Source organism: Aplidium turbinatum, chromosome 9 (genome assembly GCF_918807975.1).
Source record: "Aplidium turbinatum chromosome 9, kaAplTurb1.1, whole genome shotgun sequence".
NCBI lineage: Eukaryota > Metazoa > Chordata > Ascidiacea > Aplousobranchia > Polyclinidae > Aplidium > Aplidium turbinatum.
Window position 1 is genome coordinate 11,381,180 of NC_137480.1, and position 26,485 is coordinate 11,407,664.

Here is a 26,485-nt window from a genome sequence, read left to right on the forward strand (position 1 = left end):
GAAATGGGATGCGGAGAACTTTCAAGGCCAATAGAAGTATTTCATAGGCCTACTTGACTGACGAAAGAACTTAAATCTTCAAAAAAGTTATTAACTTTCAAAAACTGATATAAATAGCATAAACTAAATGACTTATATCTGAAAAACGTGAACCTAGACTCACATTATTTTGTAAACTCAGTCGCATCAAAATCAATCTAGTTCACAGTCTTGATGTAATAGCTTACAATACTAGATTGTAGTGGAGTATAGAAATACCTAATTCGGCTGCATAATATTTGAAACTCTATGCAGTCTAATTTTAATACAATGACGCCCCGATAATTATAATTTATAAAAAAACGTATTTTTTCATACATTTCTCGGTTTAAAGTGTGAGATGATATGTTTTTTTACTCTATGTACACAAAAATGTATCAGCCCATTTGACTTTGTTCAAAGAATTTAGTTATTATTAGCAATGACCAAAGCGTATGAAAAATTGACATACCTGAGCAAGCCATATGACTATAGTGGTGTAAACAACAAATCCAATGTGCTTCGCTTCATTAAATCCAACCGGTACTTTTCGTATTTTAATTGCAAACACCGTGCATGCAATCAGAAGAAAAATAGGGTAGGACAATCCCACTAAAAGATTGGTGGAAGTAAGTCCTTCACAGTCGATAAAGGCTACAGTGTTCTGACAAAAAATAAATGCAAATTAAATTCATACCGTATCCTGCTGGTGTAAAAACATCAATGTGGTGATTTTGTTCTTAGTTGAAGCAATTTCTAGGCCAGGCCTATGTATAGTTTTTATTTATTTGTTATTTTATTCACACTATTTTTGTTTGCCATGTTAATTATTGTCATTGACTAAAATAACATTCTATCTCGAAAGTTTTGCTTGAAACCTATTGCTACCAATAGTGCAACATTAGATTTTCTTCATATCGATTCAACAACATCAAAAAACATATAAAAACTTATTTTACAAAAAGTTGTTAATACTTTACATATAAGAATTTACAGTATTCAACAGTCTATCCTGATCCAAAACTGTTTTGCATTATTTTTGATGTAATTTTTAAGATGCGATTTATATACACCAGTGCGAACTGGTTTAGTCCTTTCACCGATTACTTTTTATGCAGGCAATAAGTAGGCTAATCTCAAAGCAGTTGAGCTAAACATCTTCATACAACGTCATACCCACTTTTTAACCGCCCAATTAACGACGTGTTTTTGGTTTTTAATGCTTTTATATTGAAATAACTGAAGCTTTCTTTAAAGGTATGTGCGTGAAAAAATTCTCACTTTATTCCGTTAACTGTCCATATTCATTAGCAGCATCAACATAGAATTGATAAAATATCACTCACTTTGTTACGTTGTTCAGGCGGTTTTGTGTCAAGCTTCTCAATGACTTTTGGTCGGACGACCGTGAACCAAATTCCAACGACGAAAACTTGCACCAGAGTGAGAATTAGAGCAATGATAGTCTGTACATTCAAGTGGGTTCAAAATCACTGTCACTAAACTTGTTGCAACAAAAATTAAACAAAAGCTTAGCCTATATACTGTTGCAAGACACTCCCTTGCCTCAATACAGTAGTAATCGTGAAACTGCTATGAAATATGAAAACACGTCTGTTTCACCATGGAATACACCTTCACATTACTATTGTGTTGCAATATGTTAAACGTTACTTTACGTTTCAAATTGGTGTTTGGGTGGCATAGTATTGGTAATCCTTGCCAAAAGTTTATGTATTATGTTTTTGCACGCTTTTGCAACAATCGTTGAAGCTACCTTACTTCCAATGAAGAATTTTGAATTGATGCCAGAGTATAGTATAAAGAAAATATACATTCAGGCAAACCTGCGGGATTGGTTCCAACAAGCGTTGGGAATTTCGAACCAAGTGCTTTCCCAAGTTGTTAAACACAAGTGATATTCTGACCGTTTTAACCAAAACACTGGCATAGATCAAGGCAAAACTCATCCCCATGCTGACACGCCTACAGCAGAACAAAGGATAAATATTTTTACGCAGACGAGCCTATTAAATGAAGTATCGTAAACGTATGTTACTTAATTTAAATAGTACTGTATTATTAAACTTATTATTGAACAAATACAAAATATGACAGAGGTGCATGAACAAACCTATGGTAAAAAGCCAAAACTATTTTCAAATTTTGTGTTGAAAACGTTTAGGCTGCACTACTTGGCCTCAGTGAATTAAGCCAGTCTGTATTTTCTTACCTCAAAATGCATATACTTTGAGTAGGTTTTGCACAAAACAAGAATGTGGTGGAGTTAATCGAAAGCACTCCTATCAAAATGAGCACACACATCTCTCTTCCAGAGGCTCTAACGACAGGAGTGGCCCATGCGTACCAGTACACAAGTGCAGTAAATATTGTCAGAAGAATTCCCAGAGAACTGAAGGTTAACACGAAATATCCCAAAGGTTGATTAAAAGTGAGAAATTGAATCGAAATGTTCTTGCATTCATTTCTGAAAATAAAACATGTCACAAGTGAGCTTGTAACTATATTTCTGTTCAGCACAAAGTTGCAATACTGTATAGGCTATGTTGGAATTCTTAACTAATTCTAAACTTCGAAGGACCAGCACGCAACCAAACTGAATGAATGGAAGACTTCAAAAATTATGAACATGGCATACTAAGTTGGCTAACACAGCCGGACCACATTGCAACATTTAAACATACAAAAAATAAACAAAGCCCTAGATTGAAACTTTACTGTACCGTACAACAAAACTCGGTGTCTTCTTCAGGTAGCCTATAACAAACATAAGATGTAAGCTAATTGAATAATTTTTGTTACTTTTGAAAAAAACAGTGTTGTGTCAATCACGTTTAACTTACTTTTTTTTTGTATGTTTAAATAGCCTTAAACTTGTTTAATCCGTTTTAGGCTTGTGGTAAAACAACGTCAATTTCGTACCAGAGTCAATCAAGTGTAAAATCAGCACATTTGAAATTGTATTATTAATACAGCATAATATTTCTAAATAACTTACTGTAGTGGGCCACTTGAGCATGCTAACATAATTATAGCAAACTACTTCCAATGGGACACCTGCACTTCTGTAGCCTCGACTATAACGTGGTCGTGATTTGTCAAACTGAATAAACCGCACAGTAGGCCTATTAAGCTTTCAATAAACACATTTCAGATATACTCACTAGGGTGGAGTGAATTTCACTTAATTTTTTGGATTTTGATTTAAGGTGTTGTAATGTTGTCTTTGGGCCAAAAAAACAACCCTGAACATAATTTTGGTTCTTCTACCCCTAAATTGACCCTCCTACCTGAGGTCAAAGGTCACGCGAGGTCAAAATTGCTCTATCTCCACTTCCACTGGTGCTAGAAATCTGTTTAATGGCTTAAAAGATTCAGAAGACCCATATTTCTATCTGTTCTAAGAGAACTTTTTCTTCTATTGTTAGTAGAATTTAAATAAACAGCAAAAATGTAGTTTTTGTGATTTTTTTGCACATGCAATTATAGTTAACGAACTTCAACAGCCAAAATAGTAAATTTCAGCAATTGGTTGGATTATTGTTTGAGAATAAGTGTATTGAACATCGAATTATTCTTATCCGAAACATTGATGAGGAATTGAAGTTTAAACTAAGTATGAAATTAATGTTTTGATGCATTTAAGATGACATTTCAATGGTTGAAAGGCATGAAATTATTGAGAGAGAGATACAGTTTTTGCCAACAAGTCACACTACGTACAATAATAATTATTACACAAACAATCAAAATTTAAATTGAGCATGAAATAACCAGCAACAACGGGAAGGCTGTTAAGGGACCACCGACAGGTCTTCAAGTCAAGCAGCACCTAATGAAAATCCCATTGCTTGAAAAATCCAATTGCACACTCCAAAGATGTCACAAAGCATTTTGCTTCCCTCATATTTAGGTCCCGGCTATGCCCCTGGTAACTATAACGAAAAACAAGTGGTTTTTATGCAATCATATTCAGCAGTAAAATTGATTTTTGGTGTTGAAAGAGGGGCAGCAACTTCTTTGATCTGATCTTTTGCTGGATCACACCATCCCGTCTTTCGAACCTAGCCACATACATGGAAGTTTCTATTACGAGCTTCACATGGCGCTCTACAGCTTGATTGTGGCATGGGTGATCAATTTCAAGCTTTTTTGTTTTGAAATTTTGTATTGCATCATCATTCATAACTTTGGTTGCTGGAGGTTCCTGTGACACGAATTTCATCAAAATTTACCATGTTGTGGTAGTACTCGGCGTTGATATTGATCTACGGTATGATAAATTTTCGAACAGTTACTGTCCTCTCTGCAATAGATTTCGCCTTTGCACTTTCATCATCTGGGGTCATTTCAACATCTTTGCTTAGCTGCGTAGCGATAGCACAATATTGACAGCTTGCGATCGATGTATCATCATCGTCAGCCATCATCGAAAGAAGAATGTTTTCGGGGTGAGCTGAGAAGCCATTAAGAATCAAAGTTTTTGATGCAATGTCTCTTGCTTGCTTCTAGGGAAATTGGTTGATTCGTTTGAGCATTCCAAAATAGTTGACAGCTACTTTATTTATTTTAGAGTTAAACTTGATATCAAACCAACTTTGGAGAAGTAGGCTGGACTTGTAAACAAAATTCTACCAGAATTCTCAAATTTTTGCTCGGCTTTGCTTGGGAAGTGTAGTATCTCACAATGCGACATGCAAGTGTCAACCATCTTGCATGTGACAAGCCACATACTTCAAACTGTGCTAATAAGTCATTCTCAAGTTTTCCAGATATGACAGCCAAACAAATTTGGTATGCATAAAATTGATCGGAACTCAAACTTTCCATAACTTTTTTTGGCAATTGAGGAAATTCAATAGAAGATAATAGCTTAAACTTAACCACATGCCAATCAGTCAATAAACCATTTAGCTCTTTGCCAATTGGGCCTGAAAACGAGTCGGAGTTTAAAGAGACTCCATCCAAGTGCTTAAAAACATGCCTGAGAGGTAGTTCGTTGGTACGCAGGAGACAGATGACCTACAGCGAAGGTCTTTGCAGCAACTCTTCTAATGTGGCAATGGTGTTTACCTGTAATAATTGCTGTTCCATTTGAGGCTATAATTGACAAATTGTTCTGCAGGTCGGTATTTTCCATTGCTTTGTGGATAGTTTTGTGATTCTCAAACAATAATCCAACCAATTGCTGAAATTTACTATTTTGGCTGTTGAAGTTCGTTAACTATAATGTTGTATAATTTATGCAAAAATACCACAAAAACTATATTTTTGCTGTTTAGTCAAATTCTACTAGCAATAGAAGAAAAAGTTCTCTTAGAACAGATAGAAATATGGGTCTTCTGAATCTTTTAAGCCATCAAACAGATTTCTAGCACCAGTAGAAGTGGAGATAAAGCAATTTTGACCTCGCGTGACCTTTGACCTCAGGTAGGAGGGTCAATTTAGGGGTAGGAGAATCGAAATTATGTTTGGGGTTGTTTTTTAGGCCCAAAGACAACATTACAACACCTTAAATCAAAATCCAAAAGATTAAGTGAAATTCACTCCACCCTAAATTACTCACCCAGCAGCGTATTGTAAAGAATTACATTCAAAACATTCTTCTACAGTGCCGTTTCTAAATATGATCGCGTTATATCCGCAGTCTTTGCAAAACCAACAACACGGTTTGTCCTAGAAAGTGACAAAATCAGGTCACAACGTATTTGCAAATAGCCTACTCATTCAATAGGCCTATGATAGGCTTGTATTTGTAAACCAAAATGAAAATATCGGTGCCAAATAAGCAAACGCATTTGTCATTCTTCTTGTTCTTCTTTGTTTGAGCTTCTGGAGTCGAGGGTCTATTCTTTTTCCACCGGAGATTGACAATGTCGATGACAATTATTGTCAATCGTCTGCCCTGTTAAATCAATGGTTACGCGCACGACTCAACATCAAGCGCCGCTGGTTAGACTGCCGGGGTATGCGCTTGAGCAACTCATTTCAGGACTGCTCTCCATTCAGCGGCATCAAGTGGATGGAATAATTCCCCAACAACACCACTTCAATAACAAGCAGAAACTTCACTTTGTCAATTTCGGTGACCGAGCTTGCGTCAGTGGTTCAAAGCCTCTACAACAGTGATTCCCAACCTTTTTATTGTCACAGACCCCTTTAGACAAATTATTAATTCTGCGGACCCCTACCTAAATTTTGCCTGAAACTCAATTAACGTACTATTGACTATTGTAATAATTATGCTACTCAACTACTGTACTGTGTCATATTGCATTGCCGCTATGACTCCTGCGGCAAGTATCAGGTTAACCCTCTGTCTACCGTGGGGATCAATGGACCCCAAAACAAAGTTCGCTCAGTGGCGTAGCCAGAAAAATTTTTTTCGGGGGGCCAAATATTTGATGGATCAAACAGACCCACAAAGTATTTGATTAAAAACATCGCCATCTGATGTGCAGTGGCGTATCCTGGTGGGTTGAGCAATGAAACTGGCGAAGGCACGTGTATTCTAGGGGGGTCCGAGGGCATGCTCCCCCGGAAATTTTTCGCAAAAATTACACTAAAATAATGGATTATAGCGCTTTCTGGAAACACTTTTAGGGTAATATTTGTATGAAATTTATTAGCAGATCAATAGCTATTAACTGATTAAAGGTAGCTCTTGCACACGAACGGGCAAAAACTGTGGCTAAAATTAAAGAACACCAAAAACTCAGCTACACAAAACTCAAAAACTACACAAAAACCCAACAGAGTAAGCAGTGCCGGATTAAGGGTCTGCTGGCCTGTAGGCACATTTTATAAGTGGCCCGAAAATCAGGGTTGCCAACTAAAAAATTAGAATTATCAGTGTTGCCAAATCATTGTCACAAAGATGGTTGTTGCAACTATAACACGGGGTACCGTGCAAAAACTTGGTCATATATGCCTAATTAAATAGCACCTTTGCGCGTTTTTGTGATTGAAAACTCGTTAACTAGTTTTTGGAGGTCAATCTTACGGAGTAGATCGCTTTCAATACACAAAAGTGCCAGTGTACTAAGACGTTGTTGACACATTGTTGATCGTTTAACGTCTTTAACCCATTTGTGATGAAAGTGAAAGTGCTTAAAAAATTTTTTTGAAAGTTTAAGTATTGCATAATCATGACCTAAAAAACATTTCACAATTAATTTTTTCTTAATTATGTTAGTACTGGTCGAGAAAAAGACCGTCCTACATATAGGACGCTAGGCAAATCCGCTATCAAATTTCGCAAGTTTCTTGTGCGTAATGCGTAGGCCTAATCGTCATCGCTCAAAGTGATAAATGGGAAATCTCTTGTCATCAAGCATTTTATTGAAACGAAAGTTCACAAAATACGAAGATGAAAATTAGAAAAGCAACACATCACTGAAATAAGTCATTTAGCAGATTGAAATCGCTGTGAGGCCGAATTCGCCCACGTCAAGATGCCCTCCATGTAAAAACGCCAACAAAAAACTAAACAATTACCAAAATTTCAGTAAATTACGATAATTATGTTATTGTTCTAAAAACAAACACAACTACTTTGTTATACAGCGTGGAAATCATAGGGAATCGCTATTTGATACCACTGGATGCGTGGGAATTGATTGTCACTTTTGCTTCATTTTGCTAACACGTGTGCCTAGCGGCCTATATCTAGGACACCAATCTTTTCAATCAATTTTCTCGAAAATGTTGCTGCCAATTAAATTTAAACATTTGCTGTAAAATATGTTGATACATAACGAATAAAGACAATGACAAATATTTTTGGAAGCTTATTTGCATATGCAGATTTATTGATATAATTCGACATGCATCTTCAAAATTTCAGAATTAGCAAAATCGAGGAAATTGAAAATGATGTCAAGTCTCAACAAAACAAGCAATCTTTGAAAAAAGTTGTGATATATGCTGCAAAAACACTCATAAACGTATTTTGACTTCAGCTAAATCTAAAAACTGAACGTGCAAAGAAAATTTTTAATTTGAGTATAGGTGTCCTACATATAGGACGCTAGGCGTAAATGGGTTAATTCGTTTCAGTTGTGAAAACGAGCGTTCCCCCCGAGCAATTCGTAGCCATAAGAGACAAGTACATTTTAAGTGCTATTTCAGTGTTCGGAAATGCATTATAAACACTAGTAGGCTAGTGTGCAGCATTTTAAACATCTTCTGGACACTTCCTGTTGCTGTTGTTTCATCGCGTCTTTGCTCTTTATACCAGCACATAAACTGACGAAATTCTGATGGGAAGTCGGAAGACAGGTCCTTTGATTACACACCAACCAGACCTGCAACAGCAACATCGATGTCTTTAACAGACATGGAGTCGTACTCAGTCAAAACTCCAAACCTCTACAGCACCATGGAATATGCATCGATACGTTTCTGTGGTGCACTCTTCAGTTGGTCGATGATCACATAAAACGTGTTGATTGTAAATTTTTGCTGGCCCGACATTCCTTCCACATCATCTGTAGCAGCTCCATCACTGACATGCTTCTGCCGCTTTGGTGCTCGCCGACTTTCAGATTTATATATGCTGCTGCCACAGCGATCACGTGCCTGCTGCTCATAACAGTCAAAATTCTCTCTGCACTCATCCAAGAATTTATCCAAGCTTCAGCAGACCAATGGCTAGTGTCAGTTCGATAGTGGAACTTTGAAGCAACTTGCTACTAGTATTGAAGCGCTGCAAAATATTGTTCCAAAGTATGCACATTAGGGCAACTTCAAGGGTGTTCATGTGTTTGGCCAATGCACCTGCTTCATTTCGTGTGCTACCATTCTGAGTAGCATCCCCAGAGATTTCCTGGAGAGCACTTTGAAATTTGTGGTACCCAATGGTTTCTTGTGCATCGAAAGTGCTCTGCGGGCAGCACAAAATATGTCCGCGGCCCGCGTTTGGGTTAGACCACCCTGCTCTAAATCACAACATTAGGCTAGAAAGTTCATATCAATAATTAATCAACTAACAACTTACATTTTTCTTAGAAGCATAAAACGTCCGATAAGAAACGGTTCACAAGTCACAGCTTCAATTGCACCATAAAACTAGTCTATGGAAAATTTTTGCGATTTTTGCGAAATTACGATTTTGCAACCTTTAATGCATCTGGAAAAACAGAGCTATTAAGATGAATACTTATTAGTTCAGAAAATAATTATTTTGAAAACATGACTAAGTTTTTACTGATTTTAAAGTGGCCTGGATTTTTGACTGGCCTTGTAGGCACGTGCCTACTTTGCCTAATGGTTAATCCGGCACTGAGAGTAAGTGATTCTGAAATTGCTTCCACAGGTTAGTTAAAATAAGCGTAAATCGCGTAAATTTTGCGCGATTTACTATTTGCAAAATTTATTGGTGTCCTTCTGTGTGTCTAAAACAAGTCCTGGGGGTCTTAATTGCCAGATATCTTGGAAAACGATATAAATTTCTACAAATTTTATTATATCTTCAAAAAAGGGCTCAACTTCGGAATCCAAACTTTGAAAATTTGGGGGGGGGGGGCATGGCCCCTTTCGCCCCCCCCCCCTGGCTACGCCTATGAGTTCGCTCTGCGATTTCTCAGGACATAAAGCAGATGCGTTATTGATATATCTTGACTTTTTACAGCTTTGGTTGATCTTTAGTACAATATAATAATTATTATTGATCTCAAACAAAATGCGGTAGCATAGATAAAAATAATAGCATCTTGTACCGTGGGGTCCAACGGACCCCAAGCCTGCTTCATTCGAAGTAATCTTGTATCACAACAGCACTAAAGGAGTAGTCGACACTATTGACAGATTTTTTTGGAAATACACTTCCAAAAGATTGACGATAAGATGACCGATAGCTCTATTTTACAATATAATCGATGTCACTGCTGTCAATGCTTTTGTGATATTGCATCAATTGCAAGGCGAAAATAGCAGAACAACTTTGAAGCATGCATGCATGAAAGAGAAGAAAATTTTAGATCTGACTAGGAAAAGAGCTTGCTGGATTACCAGCTTCGACTTCAATATCAACAAGACATCTAAATCTGCAACAAAATAAAAAGAAACAGCTGTTGAAGATCATGCGCCAAAATCAATGAAGGCTAGATGCTATTTTTGGGAAAGACACAAAGCCAAAAATGCAGACAATTTCGTATTACTTGCAAACTCAACGTTTGTCAAGAACATTCGCAATTCATTTGCAATGAATGCCAGAATATATAAACTCACAATATTTCTTGTGACCTAATATGTAGGCCTAATATGCGCTTTTTAGCCAAATCTCTCAATAGTTTGACCATTGCTCAAGAATAGACCAATTTCGTATCAGTTTGGTTTGTGCATGGGTTACTGTATGACTTGTTTGTTAAATTTCGAGTATTTTTAGTTTTTCTACAGTGTTTATAAGTTATGATTTTTGAAGTCTGTTACGTCCTTTCCTATTGAGCTTTAATTTCATCATCGGAGCTAATTTTTTTTTTGTCCAAAACAAGTAGGCCTACTTGGAAATTTGGGGTCCAATGGACCCCAACGGTAAAACTTGTATATATTTTTTTCGGTAGACAGAGGGTTTGTAACGTTCCTAGGATTGCCGGTTGAATGCTTTTGTCTAAGGGTGGCTGACAACGATACTAAATTGTTGGTAGCAGGAAGTACATCTTGTATTACGCCACGTGTGAAGCGATCAAGGCGGATTCAGAAACGTCACGTCATTCCATCAGAAGTTTGTTGATTGAAAAGGGAGAAGATTACCACACCAGTCTGTTTTATAGGCGAAATCAGTCACCCTTGGCGAGTGCTGCCAGACGCAATGCTAATGAATTAATAAAACTTGAACGTAGGCCAAACAGTAGAATTATGGAATAATACTTCTGTTACAGGTTAAACAGTTGCTCAAATAAGAAAATGAATGAATTGTTCAAGAAATGTCAGCAGTAGGCTACTGTATTTGAATATTAAGGTGACCCAAAGTGCCATGCCGAAACTTTTTCAACGTAAGCAAATTTAATGAGAGAAATGAAAGTAAAAAGATCGCTATTCGTTTTATTTCCAAAATTTATCAAGGTAATCACGGACCCCCAAATGCTTTCTCACGGACCCCAGGTTGGGAACCACTGCTTTACAGTCTACAAGTATGCAAAACTGCCATGATTAAGTTCTCTAAAAAGTTCCTAATCCCAAGATAAAGATCAAATCAATCAATATCAATCACGAATTACACTGGAAGGCTACATGAAAGCGGCTAGTCTTTCGTTTTACTATCTACGAAACGCAAACCTTCATAGTTACCCTCTGGTTAAATATGGTGCTATTGTTGGTAATGTAGCCTGCGATCTGTTTTTCAAACTATAAAATGAGGAATATACATTCCCCATTGATGCATGCTTGAGGAAAAAGCCCGACGCCCGTACTAAAACGGTTCAGGAGCATCCAGACATCTAGGCCTGTATCTATTGAAACAGGCCGATGAGATGGTGTCTAGTCGAAGATGAGCAAACGTGGTTTGGTGGTATTTGAATTTCATTCAGATTTCCATTTGTGATCAGCCTCAGCCCTATTACCGGGTTCTTACCCAGATGGTGCTCTCATTACAAAAGAGCGCGAGATTTGTTTTGGAGGAGCGTGAATACTCAGCAATCACAAATGTTAGCTATACAGTAGCCTATAGAATGGCACAAGAAGCTGCTGTGACTTGTTTACTAAGCTTCTAACCACATTCTAGGTTGATACGTATTCCTTTCAGTTTGTTTTCATTTCTGACTATAACAGCGAAATGATTATTATTTTTGTGCCATTTTAGAAGAGATGAGTAAATTGGTTGATTACTTCAAAATGGTTCCAACAAGGACACAGATTAAAAATAAAACCTTTGCTGAAAATTATTCTTTAGAACTGACAGCCCACTTGACAAGTTGGCACACATTCCAACCAAAGCAATATCTCTCGAAAAATAGTTCGAGTAAACGTCATCTCACATTTTCATAACTTGATTCATTGCAAAAAAAAGCAGTATTTAAGATCAGTAGCCTACATAATGGACAGATGAAACAAATTCACGGTTACGGGTATTAATTCACGAAGGTTAACGTAAGGTTTAAAAATAGTTTGTCATTTTCACCTTTCGAATTTCTTTGGTTTGATTTTCATGGCATTCATCAGCACAAGTTGACGTAATGGTTTTATTCAAGAGTGGATAAATTTCTTCAATAGGTAGGCACATGAAAAGCAACATGGCAAACCTTAAAAAATTAAGGTATTCATATCGTAGGCTATAACACATTTATATTGGTTACTGCATTGTCGAAGATATTAGGTTACCGTACTTGTTTTGATCAACAAAAATATGTGTACGATATTTTATTACCGATAACACTTTAAATGTTTTCATTTGTTTATTGTTGCTGTTGCTTTAGTTACGCAATCGTTCGTGCTACACCTACAGGTAACGCAACATAATGTAATCAAACTTGATGAAACTGTTATAGGATACCTGCTATTGAAATGGCATATTCAGAGAAAGGAATGGTAGAGCTTCACAATTAGAGGGTAGATGAAATATCTTTAACCTTATTTTGAGGTCAAGTTATCAGCGTTTACGAAACGCTGACTTTCAACAGAGAAATATTATCGTTAGCTTCAATATAAAACTTCAACTACAAGCATTTAGCAAAATTCAGCGAACTCACGAGTATGATGACCTTGGAAAATGTGACCAAGTAATTCCCAGGGATCTTTTGATGTTTTATTATATCTCCAAACTTTGTAAGATGCCTGACCATCAAGATTATCATTAAACAAACTGTTGTTTGATAGTTCCCCAACATAGGTTACACGTTTGAGATATTCCTTAAAAGTTTCGCCAGTCATTTGACTGAACTGAAAGTGATACAGCATACAGGTAAATAAAATTTTACTGGGTGTACTGTACCAGCACATTTATTTCATAAGTAGACTATAGGCCTACTGTAAATAGACTACTTTGTAATCATAGGGTCGCATTTCCTTCATGATAAGAATATTATCAGCAAGTTAAAAATTATTAAATTCAAAAACATACAAAATGTAGCCTATGTAAAGCCAGAAGAGGAAGACAAAGCTTGCCTGAAAACTAAGTTAGACCTATATCGCAACTGTTTGGCCTATCAACACGAGTTATTTCTACAAACATTAGGCTACCACCTCTAACATTGTAGGTTGGATTAGATAATTTTCTCTTATACTCACTTCATGGCAATCTGCAAGTGGTAAATTTTTGTCACACAATTCTTCCCTGGCATATTTAATTGCGTGAACGAACGCATAAACCGCAGCATCAGCATAAGCCATGTCACTGGTTAATTTCACATGCTTGGGAAGAGTTAAACCGCCGTCACATTTTCTTTCAGCTCTCCCAGTTGCATTCTGTTAGAGTTAGACATACTAAAGATAACTTAGTGGTTAGATGATAGAATTTCTTATCGGACAAATAATTTGTGTTTGCGGACGCAACTTTACAAAAGGTATAATTTAAGCATGGAAGGAAAGTTGGTCCCATAGTAGGCTCGGGGGCCAACTGTATTTGGGCTAATCAAAATTACAAATTGATGGGCGTTTGGAAAAAATGTCAAAGAGAAAGGTTTTCCACTACCGATAAGATCTGCAAGGTCTACATATGATGTCTCCGCATTAGTGTATTGTAGTAAAACATAGCTTAAATAACAAACTTTACCATGCCCTTTCAGGTAGCCTACCCAAGCTATCTTTTTCAGTTACCAAGTTTACCTTGATTGAACACTTATGCAAAAGCGATAGGTAGTCTGCAAAAAAGGGATTGCTAGTTTGTACATCTTGAATTGTTTGTCGCCGAATGTAGGCTTCAAAGTTTGTGCTCAAAGAGGTACTTGGTAAATAATCAGCCACAGAAATAGTACCATGCAGAATATCTGGTATACCTTCCGCGATTTCATTGCTGAAAAGTAAATTTGCATGCATTAATGTAACCCTCTATCAACCATCATTAAAGATAGGAGGTAGCATATGATAATCGTTCTGTGTTTTGATAAGTTAGGCTTATATTGGCTTACAGTAAGAAACTGGTTGAAAGTGAATCTGTGAAAAAAAAAATATATCTATAACTGTCGACCGAGTGCGATTAAAAAGTCTAGCTCTATCAATAATTTCAGCGTGCTTCTCATTTTGCAGTCACTACCTTTTCGTGTTTATTTTGCTTTTTGCTCCGTTAATATTTTTATTACTGTCCTGCATCTTACCACTTTCAAGGCACAAGCATTCCAAAATGCTACAATAACTCAAACTCAGTTGAAATTATAACTAAACCCGTTTTAGGAGCGACTTAGTCTTCTGTACTTGTTGATTCGAAAAAAAAACTAACTGCAGGTGTAGAAGTTAAATTGTGAGGACCGATTGTGAGTGACAATGTTCTGAGAACAAAACTACAATTTTAGTCTGAAAGGTAGTTAATCGCCTAAAACTTCTCAAACTCACAAACTTTTCAGAAACGCTCACATGAGATTGCAAATATACACCTTTCTTTGCATTTACCATGAAGCATGGGCGCCGATCGCTCTCTAAAATTGGTGGGGACATTTTCTAGGAAAGGTAGAAAGGGGCGATGAGCGAAGCGAGCTAGAAAAATCCGGGGTCTGTTTTGACAAACAAACAAATGCAGTAAGTTAGGTACAAGTCGAATACGATGTGTATATATTTTAATTGTCAGTGTCAGCATTGGACAGCAGACGTCCAAACACTTGGCAACGAGTCTCCAGCGAATTAAAAACGAAGTCCTTGGAAAGGTCATGGAGGTTGATCGAATTCAAAACTTTGTTGTGCACATGGCAGACCATTGCATGATTTAGCCATTTCTGTGTCATGGTAGATCGTAACCAAGTTTTGATACGTCGCAAAGTTGAAAATGACCGTTCAGCTGAACACGAGCTGGCTGGTGAAATGAGCAATTTCTCCGCATAATAAAACATTTCTACTACGGTCGGGGTTTCCTCGCATAAAACAAAAATGTTGTCCCCTCCTTTCAATAGATTTTAAACATCTAATAAAATTGTGACATTCGGTTAGTTTCCCTTTTACGTTATAAAAATAATGTAAAAAGATGGCGGGGACATGTGAAAAGATGGTGGGGACATGTCCCCGCTGTCCTATAGGGATCGGCGCCCATGCCATGAAGCAACAACAACAATACAATAGCCTATTTGGCCTACATTCCGAATTACAGGTGAAATTCAGCAGAATACAATTGTTTCTATTTTTGGAAAATATGTCTTGTTCTTGGGAGCAAAATAGATAAAGCGCTTAGTGAATCTAATAAAAATATGAATAGCCCAAAGTAGCCTATAGATAGCCTACTATTGTAAACTCATTTGTAAATAGCACTGAAGATGAAAACAGTTCAATGTTCGAAACGTGTGCTAAACATGAGTTTAGTAACCACATTTTGGGCTCTTTATTTTTTTATGTGTCATTCTGTTAACAATTTAGTGTCAAGAGAGAGTTTCTGGCAACTCAAGGGCAGTGTTTCGGATATTGTATCGTGCAATAGGCTATATACTATTTACGACCTCTTAAATAAACTTTACAAATGGATAGAGTCTAGAAAATAAATATTTTAGAATAAAGCTACATTTGTGCCTACGTATCAAAATATACTTTGTAGCATATTTTTGTAAAATCGCTTTGTCTGGATTTCGTATATTTCGAATTATGCTTTTCAGTAAAATTTTTTTTACCAAAATAAACCTTGTAGCCTACCGAAGCTTTCTACACTACTCTCATGTTACTGCATGCTACTAACTTTTGAAAATAAACTGAGAAGTTGGAAGGAAAATTAGTAAGTCCATTTGATCCTATCCATTGAAATCTGTTTCGAACGCTTTGATTGTGAGCTTCTTTCAAAATGTTCACAAAATCAAATTCTTTCAGAAACCATATCACCACTGCAATAGAAATAATACAGACGTAAAATGACAACGTACAGACCTTTAGAAATTGCAGTAATTTCAATCAAAACGTTAAGCTACAAATCAGTTAGAATGAAACTCTAAAGTCTAAATCAACACGGAACATGAGTATAAAACACGGGAGATATTGGGCGATCGAGATTTCCCCAAAAGGTATAGGCCTATACTTTTACAGATTTTTTACCCGAGAAAATTTTTACTTACGTTTGTTAAAACAACTACCGTACCTTGAATAGTTTAACGTTGAAAATCATTTTACACTTTTTGTCTTTAAGGTTATTTTACCTTTAGCTCTGCTTTCATCAACCAACTTTTTTATGTAATCAGCATAATCCTTTTGCTTGGAGTCCCGTTTAACTTTAACTTGTACTGCAAGGCAAATGTTCAAATGATGCTCTTCAATGATGGACATGAAAGTCTCAAATGCATGGGTGCCTTTAATAAAACGATTTGCATTACTAAAAGACGCAAAAACTGCATAACATTATCAGGTTGAGTTGTTCCAGCAAAATGTCTGAGAGCAAGCTTAGTAAGTTACAGTATCTGTGACAATAAAGAGCCTGCTCAGGTGGTACACCTTATGCTTTTTAGGCTAATTATCTCTATAGTCTTATATCTGTATTAGCGTTTTGTTGTGTTCTATTTCTGGTCTTTTCTTCATCTGTTTATGGTTGAAGAAAGTCACCTCTTTACTAAAAGTGTATTTCTGGTCTATTGAGGAACATATCAGCAAATTAGATAATGCCATCAAAGAAACTGTAAAAATCATTAGCCCACAGCAGGTTGTCTGCCCTTAAAGTCAGTGTGCACAAACCCAACAATCTCCCTTGATAATAATGTACTATATTTTTCAACCTCGATCATCTAGCTTGTTTTAAAGCCACTATACTAGGCCTACCTTACTTTCATCGCCTAAAAAGAGGACACGTTTCGCCAGCAAGTGGAATTTTACGCTTGAAGAATCTTTTAGGCCTAAATGTTTTTATAGCATTACAGTATAGGCCAGGGCTACTCAAATAGCGGACCGCGGTCCGTACCTTCTGGGTGTTGATGGTGGACCTCGGGCTTCTGGAAGAATAACCTCATTGCCACGTTTCAGGGCCTTTTTAAACAGATTTCTACTGTGAGCGGGAGGAAACAAAATTTTCTGTGATTTTCTTACTAACTTAGCTAAGCCATCAAGATCTCTGAACAGTTTGTCACAAATTCAAATCGAGATACATTTTACCTAAAAAATGGTTCGGTACTGGCACTGATAGTTTAACTTTCGTGGTTACGTATGAAATAGTTTATTCACAGGACCGCTAAACACATCCTACTTGTTAAACCGAACCTTTGTTAACATTAGTTGAGTAGGCCTAACCCTGATAGGCCAACGCAGCAAAAGTTGCCAAAAAAATGCAAGAAAACAGATTGACTGAACGTTTAACTTATTTTTTCTCATTTGTAGTGCTTCCTTAAGACAACAAATAATTTTATATTTTTAAAAGTCAGCAAAAAGTAAAAAAAATACCTAATTTTTAAACAGTTTCAGTCAGACAGCAATGATCGCAAAAATCTGCAAAATGTGACAAATCAGGCACAACCTCCAGGCCAAGCCTGAACTTTTTTCAACAAGAAATGGTCAGCCTTAACGAAACTGTTAATTTGTTTGCAAGAAATATATATGATTAAAACAGTAGGCTGCACATAGGCTAACCGTTAAGATGCTAAAACCGGCGCGTGAACTGAAAAGCTGTTCCTTTCCTGCAAAGCTGTAGGCCTATCCATGCCACGATTTCTTTTACTGGAGGTTAGGTGTTATACACATTGCACTTTTAGACATTCGTTTCGATTTGTTTCAAGTAACAAATGAGCTAAACTCAGTTGGTGATCAACAACGTCTACAAACGTATAAAACTTATGAAGGTAAGAGAATAATTTTTTGTGAAAGTGTGAGCATGGCCTTTAAAATGTCGTTTAATATCTTACCAGTAAACCAGGCAATAAATGTTCAACAGCAGCTTCATAAAATGGGCCAATTTCGTGTAGAATTTATAAATCAGTAGCCTATGTTACATTGGACATTGGTAGCTTATACAAAATGTTTAGAAAACAAATAGCCTACAAGCCGTCGCTGAAACGTCAATCAAGCAATATAATCCCATTGAAAATATAAGCATGAAAACCCAAACTGTCAAAAAAGAGGACATTTGAGCATTTTTTAGTGTCCTCGGAGGACAATTTATTTTTCTTGAAAAAAGAGGACAAATCCTCTTAAAAGAGGACGTATGGTAGCCCTACTATACTAACATAGCTTGTTTGTGTGCTTACCATAAGAGTCAACCTCGTGAAGGAAGGAGACATAAGTCCAATTCTGCATCTTCAATATTTCAATGATGGCATGTATCTGAAAAATACGCAACAAGATTAAAGAGTAACAGTTAGTCGTGATTTTGAAAATGTTGTTCTGTTTATTGTAGCCTGTGGTAGATGGCACGCAATTCGAAAACTTATGTAGGCTATTAGACTATATGCTAGCGATCTTGTAGGCTGTAGGCCAAAGCACTTAAGCAGGGTCGTTGAGAGAACAATTTTGGTCTGGTACCAATAAGATTCCTTGGTTTCCAAAACCATTTTAAAAACAACAGAAATAAGACAGCTCTTAATACAACATTTCGGCCGCTCGATTGCCCTCTCTTGGGTTTGTAATTTTTGCCAAAGTTGTTTTTTCGTTATCTCGCGCGTGTCTTCAAGGACGTGGCTTGTCTGCGGACGACTGCAGTTTTTACTCCATAATCGCTTCTGCCGCCTGCTAAAGGCCATTATGTTTAAGAAGCCACGTAGCCTACGTCTTTCTGTTGAAGTTTCAGTATTTACGTAAACAAACAAGAGGATAACGGGACGTCTTCCTAGACATTTGTGCCTTTAGTTTTTTGAGTATAACCCTATTGAAGTTCTTAAGTGTGCTAAAACATTAAGGTTTTATCTCCTCTCGCAGACTCAAATAAATCGAAAAAATAAAGGATTCAGTGGCGTAGCCAGAAAAAAAATTTGGGGGGGGGGGCCAAATATTTGATGAATTGAAGAGAACAAGTATTTGATTTAAGCCATCGCCACTTGATGTGCAGTGGCATATCCTGGTGGGTTGAGCAAGGGAAGCAATGAAAGTGGTGGGGGTTAGAGCGTGCCGAAGGCACGCGTATTCTAGGGGGGTCCGGGGGCATGTTTCCCCAAAAAAATTTTGAAAAATTGCACTCAAATAATGGATTATAGCGCTTTCTGGAAACACTTTTAGGGTAATATTTTTGTATGAAGTTTATTAGCAGATAAACAGCTATTGACTTATTAAAGGTAGCTCTTACACACGAACGGACAAAAACTGTGGTTAAAATTAGAGAACACCAAAAACTCAGCTGCACAAAAACTCAAAAACTCCACAAAAACCAAGAGAGCAACCATTTTGGAATTGCTTCTACAAATGAGTTCAAAGAAACGTAAATCGCGTAAAGTTTGCGCGATTTACGATTTGCAAAATTTATTGGTGCCTTTCTGTGTGTCTAAAACAAGTCCTTGGGGATGTTAATAGCCAGATGTCTTGAAAAACGCTATAAATTTCTGAAAATTTAATTACATTTTCAACAAAGGGCTCAACTTCGGAATCCAAACTTGGAAATTTGGGGGGGGGGGGGCATGGCCCCTTTCGCCCCCCCCCCCCCTCTGGCTACGCTTATGAAAGGATTGCAAGCTATGTGTAGGGCAGTACAAAAATCTTGCTGGGTTTTGTTGGCTCTTTTCGGCGACGATCGAATACTCTTTTGGCAAGAATGAGTGGGATGGGATGGGATGGGATGATGAGCACCTTCACGTGGTCCCTCCTGTGAGTAGCCGAGTTCAATTACAAATGAAAAGGCGAAACGAAGCTCATCAAAAAGTCAGAGAAAATGACTACATTCACGACGTTTCACAGCGAAAACAGCCCTTTTCAGGGCATACGGTCGTCCCAGCTGGGACAAAGACCGGAGAGAGGAGGATTCGGCAGGGGTCTTTCCGAATCCTCCAGCTGAACGTCAAAGGGCTCACGACCAGCAAGCTTGACATTGTGGAGCGGCTGGCCCACGAGCACAATGCAACCACTGTTCTCCTACAGGAAACTCACTGTACAACAGTGGGAAAGTTAGCAATCAACAACTTTTTCGCTTGCCGGATACACTCTTAGCAGGAAACATGGCCTCGCATCTTTTGTCAGAAGAAACCTGTCTTGGAAAACATCAGATTCCTCTCCGGAGAATTCCGAAATAGAGTGGCACTGCATCAATGTAGAGGGGCACAACATCATTAACATCTACAAACCCGCAAATGTCTAGTGGTAGCCTACGATACTGATGATACTGACGAGTAAACCTGCAAGATGTAGTAGTATTCATTTTGAACTCTGAGCGTTGCGCGAAAAAAAAAGAGCAGACCTAGTTCTCGATCTTGACTCGCCATCTCCAAGTCTGCTCCAACATCAGCAAGAGGAAAGTTGAGGCAGGTTAGCTTGAGGCAGCCAATAACCCTAATTTTTACACCTACAGATTACAATCTACCGTGGTGATTCGGTTAGAGTAAGCACCTCGTCTCCCTGGTAGGTATCTTCCATGTAAGTATAGTATGCCTGCTGAGTGTTTGGGAGTGTGGACGGCTCTCGGAGCGGACGCATTAATGATGAGTCAGGTAACAAATCCATTTTATATGGAAAATTGTAAACCTGCATGGTGTAGTGGTATCCATTTTGAACTCTGAGTGTTGCACAAAAAAGAAAAAAAGAGCCCAGCCTCATGGGCGAAACACGTGCACGGACATTTTGCCGAAAGACATTTTGCAGAAACCCATTTTGCCGAAAGACATTTTGCCGAAAGGACATTATGCCGAAGGAGATTTTTCCGAATGGACAAATTGCCGAAACAATTTGGAAAAAAAGTACTTTAAAGTGACACAAAATCTCGTTACTATGCAAGCATCAGTGCCTTTGAAATAGAATTACTTTGCTACTATTGTTTGCTTTCGTTCCATCGCTTTGGAATATGCACGATCGAGTTGTTGATGATCTTCCTCGTACTAACAATTCCATCGAAGGTTGGCGCACCATGATTTCGACCAACGAGTCTCTATCACACACCCCACGATACGTCGACTGACAGTAAAGTTGATAAAGAAACAATCGCACAACGAACTAATCCTAGAGCAGTTATCAGCTGGCGTTCAATTGGCGCCACCAAATAAAAATATAAGGTTGTGAACGATAGACTAAAACACATTGTGGAGAATATTGATACATATAACACTTCTGTCGGATACTTACGCGCTGTCGCACATAATTTGTGAGTGAAATCTGTTTGTGAATGATATTTATGTTAATTATGTGTTATAGGTTATGATAATACATATGTATAATTTCAGCAATTTGTCCAATCGGCAAAATGTCTTTCGGCAAAACGGGTTTCTGCAAAATGTCTTTCGGCAAAATGTCCGGGTACCGGCGAAACACGATGTCTATCGCTGTCAATTCTTGCTACAATCGGCTGCCGAGAACCACAAAATTTCTATGTTACACTTTTCTGAAATCAAAAACCAAATCCTACCTTGTCATCGTCACTTGGTACGGTTCTGAAGAAGTAAGGAAACCTTACTTTATCACTTAACACTGAAGATGTTGCTGAATAGCTGATCTATAAAAGAGATTTGTTGCATGCAATAATGCTTTGGTTGCAGTAAGCTTTACCCAGTAGGCTATAGCTAATAAAAGAGACTTGTTTAGGGAGCATGTGACCACGTGTCCCCCTTAAATGAGTTATTGGTGATACTTTGTGTAAAAGAGGCGATAGCCTTACACCTTATTTCTACAAACAAAACTGAAGTTGATGTAGCCTTTGCACCCAAATTACATGTAGCCTACCATACCACAATATGCAATTAAAAGCCACTTGTAGTCAATGACCATTGATGGCAGCGGTAGCGCAATATCTCTGGCAGGGCTCGGGTTCCAAATAGCGACTGTCAGAACAGCGACTGTCAATAGAGCGACCACACGACAGCGATTCATTTAAAACAGCGACTGTCAATAGAGCGACTACACGACAGCAATTCATCAAAAACAGCGACTGCCACAACAGCGACCTCACTTCTTTTATTAAATCCAAGGCTTACGCGCACACGCACTCTTTTACCCCCTCCACACATACCTTCCATCCCCCACACCTCTCTACACACGTATGCACGCACAAATAGGCAAACACTGCGTAGTGAAAGATTGAAACCAAAAGGGACTTTAAAACAACATTTTATTTGGACTATCCATAGAAGTCACATGATTTAAAAAGAAATAGGCTAGTCAAGCCAAACAACAGAAAGTCGTCAAGCCTTGCAATAAAATTCAGGGTCTAGAAAAAGATTGAAACCAAAAGGGACTTTAAAACAACCAAAAGTCTTGCAATAAAAATCAAGCCACGTTTATTTCTAAATTGTGAGCAAGGGCTCGAAGGAACTGCCCCAGATCATACTGGCCTCGATTTTGCTGTACAACAGTGATTCGTGTGTTCATTGTCACGTATCTTTTCATTCGCTGAGTCAGGTCTCTGCCTTGTAGTAGCTGGGTTCGGTTTGCCCGTTGAAGGGCTTCCTCCCTAGCGATTTACAATGACTACATTGTAAATCACTACTTTACCTTTGCTTTGCTATTTTCTAACCCTACAAGTTAAGGTTTAAAATGACAAAATAGCAAATGAAAGTTACAGCAGCAAAGGCATAAAACAGCTTTTGCCTGGATGGTATGCACTTAAAGTGTTAAGTCGCTATCATAACAGTCGCTGTTTTAATGCAGTCGGCATTTATACAATCGCTGTTTGGAATGTCGCTCACTTCATTACGTCGCTATTATGAAGTCGCCATTATGACAGTCGCTGTTTTGACAGTCGCTATCCGGCCTGGATGCCCTCTGGCAGGAACCCATTTCTCCCTTTCCCGGAAACATAACCAGACTACGTTGAATACCAATAGGTGAAACTGAGCCTTATACGTAAGGCAGTAGGCTAACATAATTTAAAAACAATCAACTGAATTTCTTGCTAGCCTACATCTAGATTGTCGAATTAATAGTAGCCTAATCACCAAGGGCCAATGCTTTTGTAAAGACACAATATATTTTTGTTGTATCTGAAATGTTGGTTATAAGCTACATTTCTATTTAATTCGAACCTGTGGGATTTTCAAGAGACCCAGCAACTTTGCAATTGTAACGGAGACGGAGCTGGAATCGGAACCGATTAAGCCCCAAATTTTCATGTGTTCTGCAGAACTAGATCGTGTTTGGCAACAGCGAAGAAAAGTCTAAAACAAGGAAAAATTCATTTCGAATTTATGTTGCCGGTCTTTTGAAACAGAATAATTTTGTTTTTAAAAGTCCGATTGCAATGCAAGTTAATATTTTCGCTAAATATATGCGCAATTGCCAACTGGATAACATTTTTTCTACTGTTTCTACAAGACCTGAGTTGGTCTTTAAAGACAGTAGTTCCACCAACTGTGTTAACTTCTCTTTGTGAATAATGAAAACAAATCTAAGTAATAGATTTACATTCTGCTGTTGTAGAACAACAAAATAAACAAAAACACAGCGGAAGAAAAATTTTACTGCAATAATAAGCTTAAACAAAAAATTATAATATGACTGAAGTTTTAAAAAGGTGTGAAAAGGCGCATAGTTTTCCCTAATAAAAATTCTCTAGTCTATTGTGTAGTCTAGACTTAAAATATCAATTTATATTTTTTGTCAATGCAAAGTTGCCGTCTTGGGCTCTTACTGTATTCAAAGCTCTTGTATCTACCAAGCAATCGTCTTGGGATGATAGAATAAGCTTTATGCCTTCAAGCAAAGACCCATTATTGACCTTGGCAATCGCATACTTAACCAAAGCGTGTTTCTGAAATGAAAAGTACAGTTTTCTGTATGCCTGTTCCCGACAATTTTCACCAAATCAAACGTCATATAAAAACCGTTCAAGTCTACTGAATATTACGTCATGGAAATTCCTAAAGCATGTGCCAAAATTGCACCATCGTTCATAAGACCTGTTTGGACCTGTTTGGGCCTGTCTAAACAGGAAATATTACATCAGCTTAAACACCTGTTGGAATGACTTCATAATTGTCTTTCATTTATTGCGTCACAGTTACTTTCTACGTGAATTTGAGATATTGATATCTATTCTGGTCATTCGTAAAATGATTGTTTGAAAGTTGGCCGCACATTTAACTGTTGGCTTAGTGCTTGCTAGCTGGACAAAGGTTCCGTCTTTTATCCAATTAATCTGTATTGTAGTGACAGTTTTTTAGAGGTGTAGGCGTTGCACCTATTTTCGATAGCCTCGGGCTAATTTTACTGGAATACACTTTGAATAGACGTTTCGAAAGTGTGTTTATTTTTGGGTCATTGCATGCAGACGAACGGATTTGGGAATCTTACGTTACAATTTTCCCACGAAGAGATTATGGTTTACCGCTGTGACCATAAAAAATAAAAGACGAGTTCTTGTTAGCTGGTAGGCCAAGAAGCACTAGAAGCATAAAAAAAATAAAAGACGATTTTTGTTAGCTGGTGGGCCAAGAAGCACTAGAAGCATAAAAAATAAAAGACGAAGTTGGTTAGTTGGTAGGCTAAGAAGCACTTAGAAGCAAAGAAATAATAAAAGAAGATCTTATTGGTTGGTAGTCTAAAGAAGTAAAGAAAAGTAAAGACATTTCTTCTCAGTTTGGTACAGAAGAAAAATAACTTTGACATTTATTGGCAAGAAAGAAGATTAAAGGCAATCCATCTGTGTTTGAAGATTCAAGTGGAAGAATCCAAGCAAGTTTTGTGGACTTTTGGACTTCACATACTCGTACAGCTACGGTATCGTGCATTTAAATTCTTTTTTTTGTATTTTTACGGTCTTTGCAGTTAAGTTTTTTATAACTACTGTAATTTGTGTGTTTGTGTAACTTAATTTTTTAATTGTTAAATTTAGCCCTAACATTTAATATGTCTACACTCGGTGGCGACAGGGACTCGACCGCCGTCGACTCGACTGAGTTTAAGCCTGATGATGTTCTTTGCGGTCGGGCAGGCCATTCTGGGGAGGGACCCATTAACGATGAGGCTAAGTCAGTTCGAGAGGCCCGGCATCTTAGACGGGATATTTTGACTCAAATTGGGAAACTTTCTGTAGCCCTAGGTTCTTTGAGTGATAAGCAGGAACTGTTAATTTTTAGATCTAAGTTATCTACTTTAGAAGAGGAATTACGGCATTTCCATGCTCTTTTGAGTAAAATTGTTAACTCTGCAATCTTGGCAGAACTTCGTGATAGGGTAGATCCCGAATTTAACTCGTTAAAAAATAACTTCGAACAAAAAGAAAGTGAGTTGTCAGATAGGTTGGATGCTGACATACATCCTGAGGATAGCGCCTCAAATGTAAGCACTAGGATGTCTGAGAGCTCGTCACGGATAGTTGCACAAATTAACCTACAGTTAAGACGAGAGGAGCTCCAGATCCAAGCTGAGGCCGAAGCAAGAGCTGCTGAGGCCATCGCAAGAGCTGAGGCCATACGAGCTGAGGCCATACGAGCTGAGGCCATACGAGCTGAGGCCATACGAGCTGAGGCTGCCGCGAGAGCTGAGGCCGACGCGAGAGCTGCTGAGGCCGAAGCGAGAGCTGCTGAGGCCGCCGCGAGAGCCGAAGCTAGAGCTGCTGAGTTCGCACTCAAAGACGCTCAGTTGAGGGCCGAACAACGTAAAGAGGTAGTTTTAGCTGAATATCGTTCTGAGTTGGGCTCCCGGCGTAGCTCTAGGAAGGGCTCTTCTAGGCATTCCAGAAGTGAACATCAATCACAGTTTAATTTACCTAACCTTTTCCACACGCCTGTTCAATCCGTAAGTGGACCTGTACAATCCACATGTTTTCCAGCTGTTTCAGGAGGTCTCGGGGCCGCGGCTAAGGATCTTCCGAAGGCTGTAGAGCCAAGGTCTGCAAATTACAACCGAACTCCTCCCCCAGAGCGTACAGGTCACGGGGCCGCCATTAGCAGTAATGCTTTGCCCCCTTCACAGTTTTCAGCGCCGCTAGTTTTTGATCGCCCAGCTACACGTAATTTGGGTGGTTGTGAGAGGCGTATCGTGTCTCCTGATTTTAACGTATGTGAGGATCGTGATCGGGCTGTGCATGTGACTGAGCCCACTCAGCCCCTTAAGGGATATAGCTTGTCTTCTCCCGCTAAATCGAGTTCTCAACAGCAGGATTGCTTTTTTGAATACCAAAATAGTAGGACGTTCTTCGATAAGGCGGCCTTGATTGGTTACGATGGTAATAATATGCCATTTGTCTTCTTTAAAAATCGTGTTATGGCCTTGATGGCAGCTTCGCCCTTTAAGGGAACTCGTTTGACTTTGTTGCAAGCAGCTTGTGTTAGAACAGCTGCAC

At 38.1% G+C, this 26,485-nt stretch overlaps 1 protein-coding gene across 1 annotated transcript; it reads right to left on the reverse strand.

The window, feature by feature from the left end:
* Window positions 1-132: 132 nt before the first annotated feature.
* LOC145776681 (metabotropic glutamate receptor 7-like) lies at window positions 133-20,631 on the reverse strand. Its single transcript, XM_082587912.1, has 15 exons — window positions 20,579-20,631; window positions 19,756-19,867; window positions 18,324-18,399; window positions 16,296-16,445; window positions 15,845-15,986; window positions 13,801-13,987; window positions 13,264-13,440; window positions 12,726-12,915; window positions 12,158-12,240; window positions 5,606-5,715; window positions 2,252-2,506; window positions 1,866-2,004; window positions 1,365-1,484; window positions 491-682; window positions 133-138 (listed from the first exon to the last, which is right to left on the reverse strand). Exons 1-15 carry the CDS (start codon window positions 20,629-20,631, stop codon window positions 133-135), a joined length of 1,992 nt encoding a protein of 663 aa, XP_082444038.1.
* Window positions 20,632-26,485: the final 5,854 nt, after the last annotated feature.

Excerpts from the sequence above, each read along its gene's own strand:
- LOC145776681 (XM_082587912.1), bottom strand. The coding sequence starts at position 20,631 with ATGGAAGATACCTACCAGGGAGACGAGGTGCTTACTCTAACCGAATCA. Across the intron at positions 13,441-13,800 it reads TGCATAAGTGTTCAATCAAG|AATGCAACTGGGAGAGCTGA; the intron begins GTAAACTTGGTA and ends TAACTCTAACAG. Across the intron at positions 12,916-13,263 it reads CACTTGCAGATTGCCATGAA|TTCAGTCAAATGACTGGCGA; the intron begins GTGAGTATAAGA and ends TATCACTTTCAG.